General features: G+C 39.1%; 1 protein-coding gene across 2 annotated transcripts in view; it reads left to right on the top strand.

The window, feature by feature from the left end:
* Positions 1–15303, top strand: part of SLCO2A1 (solute carrier organic anion transporter family member 2A1) — a 99173-nt gene that overhangs the window by 75872 nt on the left and 7998 nt on the right. For both annotated transcript variants that reach the window (XM_089671225.1, XM_089671224.1), the window contains exons 8-12: positions 5161–5325; positions 6953–7139; positions 10800–10929; positions 13046–13215; positions 15225–15289. In XM_089671225.1, coding sequence (XP_089527351.1) covers positions 5161–5325; positions 6953–7139; positions 10800–10929; positions 13046–13215; positions 15225–15289 — 717 coding nt within the window. The remainder of the gene's footprint in view (positions 1–5160; positions 5326–6952; positions 7140–10799; positions 10930–13045; positions 13216–15224; positions 15290–15303) is intronic.

Genomic DNA, 15303 nt, shown 5'->3' with positions numbered 1-15303 from the left:
TGTTATGGAAATATACAGTGAGGTTACAGAAAGCTTTTAATAGAGGCAGAGCTGGTCTATAATTGAAAAGAACATTGAGTACATTATCAAAGTTTGGTTATTTGCTTTTATTTACATGTACAATTATACAATTTCATCTATAATCACTTAAAAATAAAAAGGAAAGTTGCACACGATGTAATGTAAGTTACCACTTATATACCTTTTCCTCCCACCGAGCCTCAATTTAGTGTTTTAACTCTACCTACATGTTGGTGGCTGGTGCCCAGTTGAGACTGGGAGTTCCCCCTTCTAGAGGGCCCTTAGGGCTAGTTCACACTAGATGCAGTCTAGTGTGGTTTTTTTCTGCATAAAAAATGCATGCACAGTGTTTTCCATGTATTCCAATGGCCCTAGTTCACGCAAGTGCAGTCCATTTCAGTTAATACTACAAAAATACACACCGGAAGCATTCCGGATACATTTTTGCTTACAGTTCACACCACATGCAGTTCCGGTGCAGTTTTGATGCAGTTTGCTATGTTCCAGTATGGTTCTGTGCAGAAAAAATGCAGCATGTTTTTTTTTTTTCTGCAGTAGAAACTGACTGGAACTGACTGCACTGGTGTAAACCAGGGCCATTGGAATACATGGAAAACACTGTGTATGCATTTTTGATGGAGAAAAAAGTGCACTGAACTGTATCTAGTGTGAACAAGCTCTTAAAGTTTGGGAAACATAAAACTATCCTTTTTCTTGGGGGTCTTTGCAGTTAAAATGTATTCATTTAAAAAAAAGTATACCTTATGCTGACTACATTAGCTCATTGTCATATTAACTTTAGTGATCCTTTCTTACCAGGCTCAAACATATAACAACTTTCATTTTAGTCTTTCTGGCAATTTATAAGGAAACATTAGCATTAGATAGCGTGCAGGAAATGCTTTAAAGCAGGTGTTTTCCCAAATACGTTCACTGGCCTCTTTATTAGGCACACCTGTTCAAATGCTTGCTAACACAAATTGCTAATCAGCTAATCACATGGCAGCAACCCAATGCATTTAGGCATCTAAGCGTGATGAAGATGACTTGCTGACGTTTAAACCGAGCATCATAATGGAGAAGAAAGGGGATTTAAGTGACTTTGAACGTGGCACGTTTGTTGGTGCCAGACGCGCTGGTCTGATTATTTCAAAAACTGCTGATCCACTGGGATTTTCATGCACAACCATCTCTAGGGTTACAGAGAATGGTCCGAAAAAGAGAAAATATCCAGTGAGCGGGGGTTGTGTGGACGAAAATGCTTTGTTGATGTCAGAGGTCAGAAGAGAATGGGCAGACTGGTTTGAGATGACAGAAAGGCAACAGTAACTCAAATACCCACTCGTTATAACCAAGGTATGCAGAATACCATCTCTGAATGCACAACATGTCGAACCTTGAAGCAGATGAGCTACAGCGGCAGAAGACTGCACCGCGTGCCACTCCTGTCAGCTAAGAACAGGAAAGGAAGGCTACAATTCACACAGGTTCCCAGACTGGTTGCTGTGACATTCAAATGGTAGAGTCAGAATTTGGCATAAACAACATGAAAGCATGGATCCATCCTGCCTTGTATCAACAGTTCAGGCTGATGGTGTTTGTGTAATGGTGTGGTGGATATTTTCTTGGCACACTTTGGGCCCCTTAGTACCAAATGAGCATTGGTTAAATACCAAGACTTACCTGAGCATTGTTGGTGGGCATGTCCACCTCTTTATGACTACAGTGTACCCATCTTTTGATGGCTACTTCCAGCTGGATAATGTCACAGAGCTCAAATCATCTCAAACTGGTTTCTTGAACATGACAATGAGTACACTGTACTCCAATGGCACCTTTGGGATGTGGTGGAATGGATTTGCATCATGGATGTGCACCTGACAAATCTGCAGCAACTATGTGATGCTATCATGTCAACATGGACCAAAATATCTGAGAAATGTTTCCAACACCTTGTTGAATCTATGCCACAAAGAATGTAGTCAGTTCTGAAAGCAAAAGGGGGTCCGAACCGGTACTAGAAAGGTGTAGCTAATAAAGTGGCTGGTGAGTGTAATGGTAGTATATTGTGGGTTTCTGAAGTACCTATCCAGTAAAAGTAATGTGTTGGCACAGATGACTTTGTAGGTTGTGAAAGAGATTAGTAGTGCAGCAGAGGTGTTATGTTTGACCACAAACTGTCAATGTGTACTAACAATACACACATACAAAACTCCCTGCTGTGAGTGCTGTGGTGACTGAATTGTTTCCAAAGCTCATATGATTTTCTACTAGTCTCCAGAACAACGGCTTGGGAAAATCAACAAGAAAGATTTTGCCAAGAGAATTCTGCATGTTTTCTATTGTCAGTTTGGCATAGGCAGTAAAAATGTGCTGACAACGATCCAGCATCCTTTGGTTGCATGGCAAAGTCTTTTTCTTTTTTATTTAATTGTAAATAACTCCTAATCAAACTAATCATTTCCAGCTGAACTAGCTGATCTATTGCTTCCCCAAAAAAAATATAAATGATTGATTTAATTCTGTGCTTGTTCAGTTTAAAAAAGGCATAATAAACATACAACATTGTCAATGCTATTTTTGCTGAAATTTGTAAACAGATTATATTAAACATTATTTAACACTCTAAATGCAAGGCTGTGATCAGTCTGTGAACTTTTTCATTTGTCCAGCTCATAATATACAGTATCCAATAGTGATTAGTCATTTCTTCTGAACTTTTTCTGTAATGTTGAGTATGTTTCATAGTTTATCCAAGCCACTTATTCAGTTTTTGGTGGGTGGCATATTCCTGACACACATGAGGGATATTTTCCAGACACTCACTAGAACTGAAGAAATGAGTTAGATAAGCTACAAATTGTTTTTAACATTACAGAACATGTCCAGTTGAATTTGACTAACTACTACCGCAATAAGCACTGCTAAACTTTAAATATACTTATGCATGTGTGTATTTATGACTAGTATAATAAGTATCAAAAAGTATAGGTAGCCAACTTGGAGGCCTAGCATAAAGGGTATGACAAAGGGTGGGCAGCTAACTCCAAGATCTAGAATAATGAATATCACAAAGGGTGGGCAGCTAACTCTGAAACCTAGAATAATAAGTATCCCATAGGGTGGGCAGCTAACTCCAAAACCTAGAATAATCAGTATCCCAAAAGGTGGGCAGCTAACTCAGAGACCTCGAATAATGACTATCACAAAGAGCGGGCAGCTAACTCTGAGACATACTGTAGAATAATAAGTATCACAAAGGGTGGGCAGATCACTCTGAGACCAAGAATAATAAGTATCACAAAGGGTGGGCAGCTAATTCCGAAACCTAGAATAATGAGTATCCCAAAAGGTGGGCAGCTAACTCTGAAACCTTGAACAATGATTATCACAAAGGGTGGGCAGCTAACTACGAAACCTAGAATAATAAGTATCACAAAGGGTGGGCCGCTCACTCCGAGACCTAGAATAATGAGTATCAAAAAGGGTGGGCAGCTAGCTCAGAGACCTACTGTAGCATAATAAGTATCCCAAAAGGTGGGCAGCTAACTCTGAGACCTGGAATAATGAATATCACAAAGGGTGGGCAGCTAACTCCGAAACCTAGAATAATAAGTATCACAAAGGGTGGGCAGCTAACTCCAAGACCTACTATAGAATAATAAGTATTCCAAAGGGTGGGCAGATAACTCTGAAACCTAGAATAATGAGTATCCCAAAAGGTGGGCAACTAACGCAAAGACCTCGAATAATGACTATCACAAAGAGTGGGCAGCTAACTCTGAGACCTACTGTAGAATAATAAGTGTCGCAAAGGGTGGGCAGATCACTCAGAGACCTAGAATAAGAAGTATCACAAAGAGTGGGCAGCTCACTCTGAAACCTAGAATAATGAGTATCATAAAGGGTGGGCAGCTAACTCCGAGATCTACTGTAGAATAACAAGTATTACAAAGGGTGGGCAGCTAACACAGAAACCTAGAATAATGAGTATCACAAAGGGTGGGCAGCAAACTCCAAAACCTAGAATAGGAAGTATCACAAAGGGTGGGCAGCTCACTCGGAGACCTAGAATAATGAGTATCACAAAGGGTGGGCAGCTAACTCCAAGACCTACTGTAGAATAATAAGTATCACAAAGGGTGGGCAGCTAACTCCAAAACCTAGAATAATGAATATCACAATGGGTGGGCAGCAAACTCCAAGACCTACTGTAGAATAATAAGTATCACAAAGGGTGGGCAGCTAACTCCAAAACCTAGAATAATGAGTATCACAAAGGGTGGGCAGCTCACTGCCTAGAGTAATAAGTATCCCAAAGGGTGAGTATTTAACTCTAAGACCTAGAATAATGAGTATCACAAAGGGTGGGCAGTGAACTCTGAGACCTACTGTAGAATAATAAGTATCACAAAGGGTGGGCAATTAACTCCAAAACCTAGAATAGCATAATGAGTATCACAAAGGGTGAGCAGCTCACTCTGAGACCTAGAATAATGAGTATCACAAAGGGTGAGCAGCTACACTAACTCAGAGACCTAGAATAATGAGTATCACAAAGGGTGGGCAGTGAACTCCGAGACCTACTGTAGAATAATAAGTATCACAAAGGGTGGGCAATTAACTCCAAAACCTAGAATAGCATAATGAGTATCACAAAGGGTGAGCAGCTCACTCTGAGACCTAGAATAATGAGTATCACAAAGGGTGGGCAGCTACACTAACTCAGAGATCTAGAATAATGGGTATCACAAAGGGTGGGCATCTACCGTAGTTCTCAAACCTAAAAAAAAGGGAATCACAAAGAGTGGGCATCTAACCCTTATACTTAGAATAATGAGTATCACATAGGATGGACAGCTAACCCTGAGACCCAGAATAATGAGTATCACAAAAGATGGGCAGTGTTCTCTGAGAAGGTGATAAAGAACTGTTTGTCAGGCTGGCCATTACTTACTATGACGCCCTCCTTCCTTTCAGACTATGCTCAGTATAAACACTGCTCAGACCTTGTATTGAACAGGTAAACAATTTGTCAGCATATTACCTGCTGCAGTTGCATTTTACAGATACAAGGTTTGTTTCTATTGCTTATAAATTAACATAAAATATTTAAACGTTTCTTTTGTGTACTTTCAGAGTTCCCACGATACTTTGCTCGCCTGCTTATGAATCCACTCTTCCTGATCCTGGTGTTGTCACAATGCAGCTTTTCTTCAGTCATCGCAGCTCTGTCTACCTTCCTCAACAAGTTTTTGGAGAATCAGTATGGATCCAGCACCTCATATGCCAATTTCCTCATTGGTCAGTGCCTCCCCCTCTATGAGGTTCCTCTTGCTCATAGCTGTAGATGCATGCACAGTTAGTATTTGTCTGTCATACAAGAACAACGGATGGCTCTTATTTTAGAAAATCTGATAAATAAGGCTCGACAGGCTGACAACTTGGAAATGCCATAGAACTTTCCTTTATTTTATTTTGTTTTGCATTCTTTATTTAGGAAAATAAAAAGTCCATTGTTTACACAGCAAAAAGAGGTACAGTCAAATATCTAAACAATAATATACAAATCACCCATCATTGGGTGCAATAAAAACAAATACCAGAAAACACAGGTAAATATATCCAATATAAACAGAGTATAGCAGTATCACAAAATTCAAATTTTGGAAATATGGTCTCTCCAACAATACAGGTAATGCAGCCAGTCACCTTTCACAGAGAGAAATATCAGAACTATCCTTTATGTTTTATCTGGAAGAATGTACAGAAGAGGGCTGGAAAAGGGGATAGGTGAAAAATTATCCTTGCACCAACAACAGATTGTTTTACATTTGGTTGAGTGTTTTGCAGTCGAATCACCCACTGGCTTCAAGGATGTTTCCAGTGGTGAAAGAATTAATCACAGAAATGCATGTCCCTACCTCTCTATAAAGCCATACTCTCATAGCTGCCATGTCTATTTGATCGTCAGCACAGGAAATCCATCAGGGCATTTTCCACCATTATTTGAGTTTGTAGTGTTTGCACGTATTGGTGGAACATTTCATCAGAGATGCCAAAGGGTATAAGATTCAGTTTGGCAGCAACTGTACAAAAATACACTCAATGCCCACTTTGTTAGGTAGACCTGTTAAATTGTTTGGTAACACAAATTGCTAATCAGTCAATCACATGGCAGCAACCCAATGCATTGAGGCATGTAGAGTTGGTGAAGACGACTTGCTGAAGTTCAAACCAAGCATCAGAATGGGGGAGAAAGGGGATTTAAGTGACTTTGAATGTGGCATGGTTGTTGTTACCAGATGAGATGGTCTGAGTATTTCATAAACTACTTATCTGCTGGGATTTTCACGTACAACCGTCTATAGGGTTTACAGACAATTGTCCAAAAAATAAAAAATATCCAGTGAACAGCAGTTGTGTTGACGAACATTCCTTGTTGATGTCGGAGGTCAGAGGAAAATGGGCAGACTGGTTGCTGTGACATTCAGATGGTAGTGTCAGAATTTGCCATAAACAACATAAAAGCATGGATCCATCCTGCGTTGTATCAACAGTTCAGGCTGGTGGTGGTGGTGTAATGGTGTGGGAGATGTTTTCTTGGCATTAGCAAGGTGTACTGTATAAAGTGGCCGGTGAGTGTAATTTTCAGCTTAAATTGGCCTTCAACTAATGTCACTAGCCTACGTAAGGAACCCTTTCAAAAACTTCAGTTTACAGACTTCCAGTAATCATACCCAGAACATTCCTACAGTGTCAATAATCTGCTAAACCATTTTAGTTGCTTCTTCTGCATTCTTGCCTGTATTATTAGCATTCAGCATATACTCTGCTACTATAAACCAATCATTTCTTACTGTTCTCTCTTGGGACCTACAGTAGATAGACCTCCAGTGACATCTTGTATCTCTTTTATATCTTTATCCAGGTGCTGTCAATCTGCCATCTGCTGCTCTGGGCATGTTGATTGGAGGAATCATCATGAAGAAGTTCTGTATTTCAGTTAAAGTGATTCCCCGCTTTGCTCTGACCGTCCTTCTTTTCTCCATCATGCTCTGTGTTCCTCTGTTCTTCATGGGCTGCTCAACACAAGAGCTTGGGGACAGCAATGAAAGGTATAGGAAGCATTTTTTTGCATCTTATCTAACACAATGAAACTGGAAAGTCCGGCATTAAAAGAGGAGACAAAACCTAAGCCAGACACCTCCACCCAATGTTAACCACTCCAACCCAATGATGTACAAGCACGTCGTTGGTTACAGGCAATCTGTCACCAACATTGGTCTTGCGGATGCAACAATTCACTGAAAAAATTAATATGCTATGAAATTGTTTTGTCAAGTCTATATTTACTCTTGAGACCAAGTGTGTCTCAGGATACTGATGTCAACAGCCTCAGGTGCCCATATCTAGCAATGCCACGGATGAGCTTGTTTCTCACTGCAGCCAGTAAAGGTGTAACCACTCTCTCTGTAGTCTGCAATGGAAAATAAAACAGGCAATCTAACAGGACAACAACTTTATAGTGTGTTGTATGTGACAATCAAACCATATTCAACTGTCATTTTTCTAAATAGGATTAGAAAACTTAAAGGAATCTGTTGCTACAGACAACACAGACATTTACACCTTTTCTACTTTTCGAGGATGAGGCTTGTAGTTAGAGGATTGTATCTAAACCAGCAGCATATCCATATATCTACGAAAAATAAAAGACAAGCAATGATTACTTTCCTATGCCAAAACACTATAAACTATATTTATGCAATGTTTGTATTATTGTTCTTATCGAAATGCTGAACACACCTTTAGGTATTTGGCAGCATTACAACTAAAATATTAAAGAGAAAACATGGGATAATACATTACATTTCATTCCCTGTAATGATATAACATTGTGATATAACATTTTGAACAATTTAGCAATATTAAATAAGACTCCACAAATGGAAAAAATGTGCAAATGCTTGTGGGGGATTTGCTGGGCTCTTTCATCTGATTGGCATCATAATGACATTGTCAGCAGAGATTCATCAAAGACATAGAGTTGGGGTATCATCGGCTCATACTTCAAGTGGAATAAAAAAAAAATGACTTGCAAACAGCAAACATGTGAAGGATTGCTGTACAGACTACGCAGCCGGTATATCAGTGTTTGAAGATAGAAGATTGAAGGAAATGGGAGAATGGACAAGATTTTAATGAAATCAAGAGCTCTGGAAACTGTAAATACTACAACTTGAAAGAGAACCCTCACCAGTGTTAAAGCCTAAGTTTAGTGAAGAAAAAAAAAATCAGCACAGGGGATATTACTTACCATTAATGAAATGTGTATCTTGTGCTGGCTCCTGCTTTAGCTGAAATCTTCCTCCTCCCATACCATTCACCCCACCCCCTATTTTTTAAATATATTCTTCAGATTCGTTTTAACATATAAAAAAGTAATTTTAACATATATTTTTACATATATTTGTAAATGCATTCCAAAAAATGTAGTTTTGTACTTTTAAAGACATACAGTATATTTGAAATGTAGTTTTAAAAATATTTTATATATATATATATATATATATATATATATATATATATATATATATATATTTAAATATATTGAATATGGACAAAATTGTAGCATTGCAAATATATGTCAATATATTTGGGAAGAATATTTTTAAAATATATTTAAAATATATTTTTCTTCCGTGTGGGTTGTAACACCTCAAATGCACCATTTACAACAGCAGGATTGCTGGTATGTACAGTTGTTCTCAAAAATTTGCATACCCTTGGTGAATTCGGAATATACAGTATGTACTATTTTTAAAGAAAGCATGAGTGAACAGGCAAAACACATTTATTTTATTTCTTATGGAATTCATATTCAACTGTAGGTCATAACAGAATGGCCCAATCATGAAATAAAACATGGCAACAAGTAAACAAATGAAACGACCCCTGTTCAAAAGTCTGCATAATCTTAGTTCTTAATACAGTGTATTGCCCCCTTTAGCATGAATGACAGCATGCAGTCTTTTGTAATAGTTGTCTACAAGGCCCCGAATTCTTGCAGGTGGTATAGCTGACCATTCATTTTGGCAAAATGTCTCCAGGTAATGCAAAGTCTATGACTGTCTTGCAGGAAATGCATGTTTGTGATCTCCCCAGAGTGGCTTGATGATATTAAGGTCAGGAGACTGTGATGGCCACTCCAGAACCTTAATCTTTCTCTGCTGTAACCCCTGGAGGGTCAACTTGGGCTTGTTCTTATGGTCATTGTTCTGCTTTAAAGTCCAAGAGCATCCCATGCACAGCATGCAAATACAAGAAAGCTAATTGTCTGTCAGTATTTTCTGATAACATACTGCATTCACCTTGCCAACAATTTTCACAAGATTCCCTTGTGCCTTTAGAACTCTACCCCCCCCCCCCCAAAACATCAGTGAGCTACTGCCATGCTTCACAGTGGGGATGGTATTCTTGTAGCTATAGGCCTTGTTAACCCCTGTCCAAACATAGCACTTATGGTTGTAACCATACAGCTCTATTTTGGTCTCATCACTCCAAATTACAGTGTGCCAGAAGCTCTGAGGCATGTCAAGGTGTTGTCAGGCATATTTTAACCAGGCTTTTTTGTGGCATTGTTACAGTAAAGGCTTCTTTCTGGCAACTCGACCATGAAACAAATTTTTGTTCAAGTATTGTCTTATTGTGTTCCTAGAAACAATCACACTGTTGTTTTTCAGAGCAGCCTGTATTTCTCCTGAGGTTACCTGTGGATTTTTCTTTGTATCCCTAACAATTCTTCTGGCAGTTGTGGCTGCAATCTTTTTTGGTCTACCTGACCTTGGCTTGGTGTCAAGAGATCCCCTAATTTTCCACTTATTAATAAGTGATTTAACAGTAATAACTGGCATAGTTAAAAATTTGGATATCTTTTATATCCTTTTCCATCTTTATAAAGTTCCAATACCTTGTTACGCAGGTCTTTTGACAGTTGTTTTCTGTTTCCCATGGCTCCCTATCTAGCCTGTTCAGTGTATCCACGTGGCAGCTAACAAACTCATTGACTATTTACACACTGACACTAATTGCAATTTGAAAAGCCACAGATGTGAGAAATTAACCTTTAATTGCCATTTTAAGCTGTGTGTGTCACCTTGTCTGTCTGTACCAAGGCCAAACATTTCAGAGTATGGAAACTTTTGATTAGGGCCATTTGGGTGACTTCTGTGATCATTATGATTTTAAATGGAGCCAAACATCTATGTGATAATAAATGTCTTCATATGATCACTATCTTTACATAAAAGACAGTTTTTTGGCATGATTGGTCATATTTTGAATATCAATGCCAAAATATTGTAATTCTTGCCACTGTATGCAAACGTTTGAGCACAACTGTGCTATTCCAATTCTAGAGAATTGCATAGGGAGATTTTTGGAAAATGTTCCTGAGGTTGAACTTACAGTTTAAAGTCAGGTAATATACAGTACGTTTTCTATTATGGCTTCCAACACACAACATTAGACACAAGCATTGGCAGATATCCAAGAATGTTTTTACGAACTCTAGAAGGAATACTAGAAGTGCAGGCTGCTTTAAAGAAATCAAAAAGGTTTGTAAAATGTAATCTTTGCTTGCCATTAACCATGCTTGGTCTACTACTGGAGTAGCTATTGCTCAAGAACACTATTATATAAAAATAGAAGTGAATACATTTTATGAATAAGGCATAGAAATGTTTTCATAACTGAAGATTTATGTTGTCTTGCAGTACCAATATGACTTGTATCCAAAGGTGTGGTTGTTCGGAACACGCTTTTCATCCGGTGTGTGGGTCCGATGGAGTGGAATACCTGACACCATGCCATGCTGGCTGCAGTACTTACAACATCTCCTCTACAGTGAGTAAACTTCTTCACATAGTTCTCATTCCTGGGATATCTTTGTCTGAAATTTGTATACAAATACTCTCCACTCTCATATTGAAGGATCACTAAAGTGGTTGTAATGCCAGATATTTATCATACCTTTTATGCATAGGTCATAGCACCAGCAATTTATTTAAAAAGTAAATTTATATATGTATATACACTATATTGACAAACGTTTTGGGATGCCTGCCTTTACATGCACATGAACTTTAATGGCATCCCAGTCTTAGTTTGTAGGGTTCAGTATTGAGTTGGCCCACCCTTTGCAGCTATAACAGCTTCATTTCTTCTGGGAAGGCTGTCCACAAGGTTTAGGAGTATGTCTATGGGAATGTTTGACCATTCTTTCAGAAGTGCATTTGTGAGGTCAGGCACTGATGTTGAACAAGGCCTGGCTCGCAGTTTCCACTCTAATTCATCCCAAAGGTGTTCTATCGGGTTGAGGTCAGGACTCTGTGCAGGCCAGTCAAGTTCCTCCACCCCAAACTCGCTCATCAATGTCTTTATGAACTTTGCTTTGTGCACTGGACATGTTGGAACAGGAAGGGGCCATCCCCAAACTGTTCCCACAAAGTTGGGAGCATGAAAATGTTCAAAATGTCTTGGTATGCTGATGCCTTAAGAGTTCCCTTCACTGAAATTAAGGGGTGAAGTCCAACCCCTGAAAAACAACCCCATACCTTAATCCCCCCTTCACCAAACTTTACACTTGGCACAATGCAGTCAGGCAAGTACTGTTCTCCTGGCAACCGCCAACCCCAGACATGTCTATCGGATTGCCAGAGAATTGTGAATCATCACTCCAGAGAACACGTCTCCACTACTCTAGAGTCCAGTGGTGGCGCTCTTTACACCACTGCATCTGACGGTTTGCATTGCACTTGGTGATGTAAGACTTTGATGCAGCTGCTCGGCCATGGAATCCCAATCCACGAAGCTCTCTACGCACTGTTGTAATGCTAATCTGAAGGCCACATGAAGTTTGGAGGTCTTTAGCTATTGACTCTGCAGACAGTTGGCGACTTTGCACTTGAGCATGCGCTGACCCCACTTTGTCATTTTACGTGGCCTACCATTTCATGGCTGTTGTTCCCAGTTGCTTCCACTTTGTTAAAATACCACTAACAGTTAACTGTGGAATATTTAGTAGCAAGGAAATTTCAAGGATGGACTTATTGCACAGGTGGCAACCTATCATGGTACCATGCTTGAATTCACTGAGCTCCTGAGAGTGATCCATTCTTTCACAAATGTTTGTAGAAGCAGTCTACATGTCTAGGTGCTTGATTTTATACACCTGTGGCCATGGAGGCGATTGGAACACCTGAATCCAATGGTTTGGAGGGGTGTCCCAATACTTTTGGCAATATAGTGTATATACAATATATATATATAGATAGATATACACACACACAATGTGATTACTTTTTCTTTCCCTACAGCCCAGCAATGAATTGGGGGGGTCAGGGGTGGTCTAAGCGGCAGCGCATCATGTCATGAACATGTGATGTGCTCCAACTTTGCCCATCCCCCAACCCAGGGATTGTTAAACTACAGTGAAAAGGAGCGGTTGTGTGACCCAAGAAGTAATCTGTGTCCAGTAAATAAAACTAAATTTAAGCTGGCCTTAGAGGGACTGAAAATCGGACTGTTCAGCATCCACCTTGTATGCTTGGATTGGGAAATCTGTTCAGTTTTTTCGATCAGCCGGCTCGCTAATTTAAAAAAACTTATCAATGTATGGCCAGCTTTACTTACTAGAAGGATTAGCATGGCCACTGTCATCACAATTCTGCCAAGGATCTCTGAACATGCAGATCATCACATTGAGAAAGAGGAAGCCTAATTGAATGGCAGGATCAACAGATACAGTAATTTCCATAAGAGGGAAGCTTAATTATAAAAACTAAGGGCACAGAGAAATGAAAACCTTATTAGGGAGATCTTAATGTTTTTTCTTTTAGGGGTTTTAATTACTTTAAGAGAGTAAGCTCGTAGTGCACTCCGATCATAAAACATACCATTATTGTCATAATGCAATGTGCAGTTTTTTATAACCATTTGTTGCATTTCCTTTTTATTCCAGTTATATACCAACTGCTCATGTATCAGACCAGGTTCACATGGGGGAACAGCAAAATCAGGATCCTGCATGGTCAGCTGTGCCCACCTTCTACTGCCTATCATTTTCCTCATCTCATTTGCTTCACTCATTGCCTGCCTTTCCCATAATCCTCTGTACATGATGGTGTTAAGGTAAATACTATGAGAATGTATATTCTGTGATGCTGAACACACCAAAAGCTTTTATATGAAAATAATAAGAGCACTTTTAAACTTATAATATCAACTCCATGGCTGTTGTTTGGTGATTATGTCTGCCAAGTGATCACATCTTTATGTTTGTCAAAATCAAATCTGTACATGTGCACACTGGGACAATCTGCATAATTCCTTCCCGTGAAAAGGCTTTTGATGACCTTTGTCATACTGTAGATGGAGATACTGATTTCACATCAAAATTTTGTGGTTTGTCATGGCTCAATGGTGGGCAGCAAGTGATAGAGCTTAGGCAATCCAGTAATTGGCCTAGATGCCATTTTCTGCATAATTCCTTCCCGTGAAAAGGCTTTTGATGACCTTTGTCATACTGTAGATGGAGATACCGATTTCACATCAAAATTTTGTGATTTGTCATGGCTTAATGGTGGGCAGCAAGTGATAGAGCTTAGGCAATCCAGTAATTGGCCTAGATGCCATTTTCTTTCCATTATATTACTAGTTTATGGAGAGAAAAGTTGAGATGATCCGCTGATGATACAAAGGGGTTGATTTACTAAAACTGGAGAGTGCAAAATATGGTTGAGCTGTGCATGGTAGCCAATCAGCTTCTAACTTCAGTTTGTTCAATTAAGCTTTGCCAATAAAACCTGGACGATGATTGGCTACCATGCACAGCTGCACAAGATTTTGTACTCTCCAGTTTTAGTAAATCAAGCTCAAAGTTTGTTAAAGGGTATATTAAAGTGTTACTAAACCCAATACCCTGCATTATTATACAGGATTTATATAGTGCCAACAGTTTGCGCAACGCTTTACAATATATGCATTCACTATATCTAATCTCCCACGTTACACGGAACATGAAAATGCAATTATTTTAGTAAATAGAAACTGCTAAATACCTTTTCCCATCAGCAGTTAGATCAGTCTTGTGACTTCAGTTGAGCACTTGTTAAAGCTTGTAGGAGGAGTTTTCTTTCTGCTCTAGGAAGATGCAAAACTCCTGACCCTCTATCTGGACAGTGCTGATTGGCCCTGTGCTGATCACATGCACTCTCCCCCCCCCAAAAAAAAACCTCTCTATCAATACACACTAAACTGAGCATGTGCAGAAGGGCTACGGGTTCAGTCTTATCAGTGTGGACATTTGAACAAGAGGAGGGGCAGAGAAGACAGGATCAAACAGCCTTTTTACACATTGCAGAGGATTAACCCCTTAGGTTCCACAGTTAATATAACAACCATGCTTTACTGCATATACAGACTGATTTTACTGTTGTGGGTTTATCAACACTTTAACACAACTAAGGGGCTGTCACAGGCTCTCAGCAAGAGAGCCTGACTATGCCCACCCTTTCCGCACAGCTGCTCCATTCATAGAAACCATCCTACAGCTTCTATGTAGGAAACAGGATCTCTGAATGGAGGATGGGTGGATGACTAATGCGGGTCACAGAATTCATGGAAGCAAATGGATAGGGATCTTTACAAAGTAAGTTTACAAACTTCAAGATTGTTCAGGTTAAAGGATTAACCCAAACATAATTGAACTTGAAAATGAATATATTAACTTAAAATTTGATCATAGATACACTTTAATGTTTTCTTTTGCAAATGTTTTCTTTTTCTATTTGCCCACTAAATATAAAAAACAAAATCTGTTCAACATGTTACTTATTGAACATTGGGAAAAAAACAGTAAAATGATTGTTATCTTTTTCTCTACATTTGTCACCTTTCTTAATTTCTCCTTGTATTGTCTACAGTTTGTTAATATCAGTCAGTATATGGTTGGCCTAAATGGCAATTTGAGTATAAAGGTCAAATTTACAGTCAGTCTCATACACCACTTCTGTGCCAAACCTAAAGGATGCATGGAATGGTTGCCTATGTGAACAAATTCCCTTTTCCCATCAGAATTGCTAATCTCAAAGTTATGGAAGTCAATCATTTTCTTAAAAGTCTTTTTCATTGTTTTTCAGGGTGGTACCACAGGATGAAAAATCATTTGCTATTGGAGTCCAGTTTCTTCTTATGAGGCTTCTAGGTGAGTGCAAAAAA

This window comes from Staurois parvus, unplaced genomic scaffold, assembly GCF_062004578.1.
Source record: "Staurois parvus isolate SC_StPar_1 unplaced genomic scaffold, SC_StPar_1.0 ptg000102l, whole genome shotgun sequence".
Classification (NCBI taxonomy): domain Eukaryota; kingdom Metazoa; phylum Chordata; class Amphibia; order Anura; family Ranidae; genus Staurois; species Staurois parvus.
This window is presented reverse-complemented; position numbering and strand designations above follow the sequence as displayed.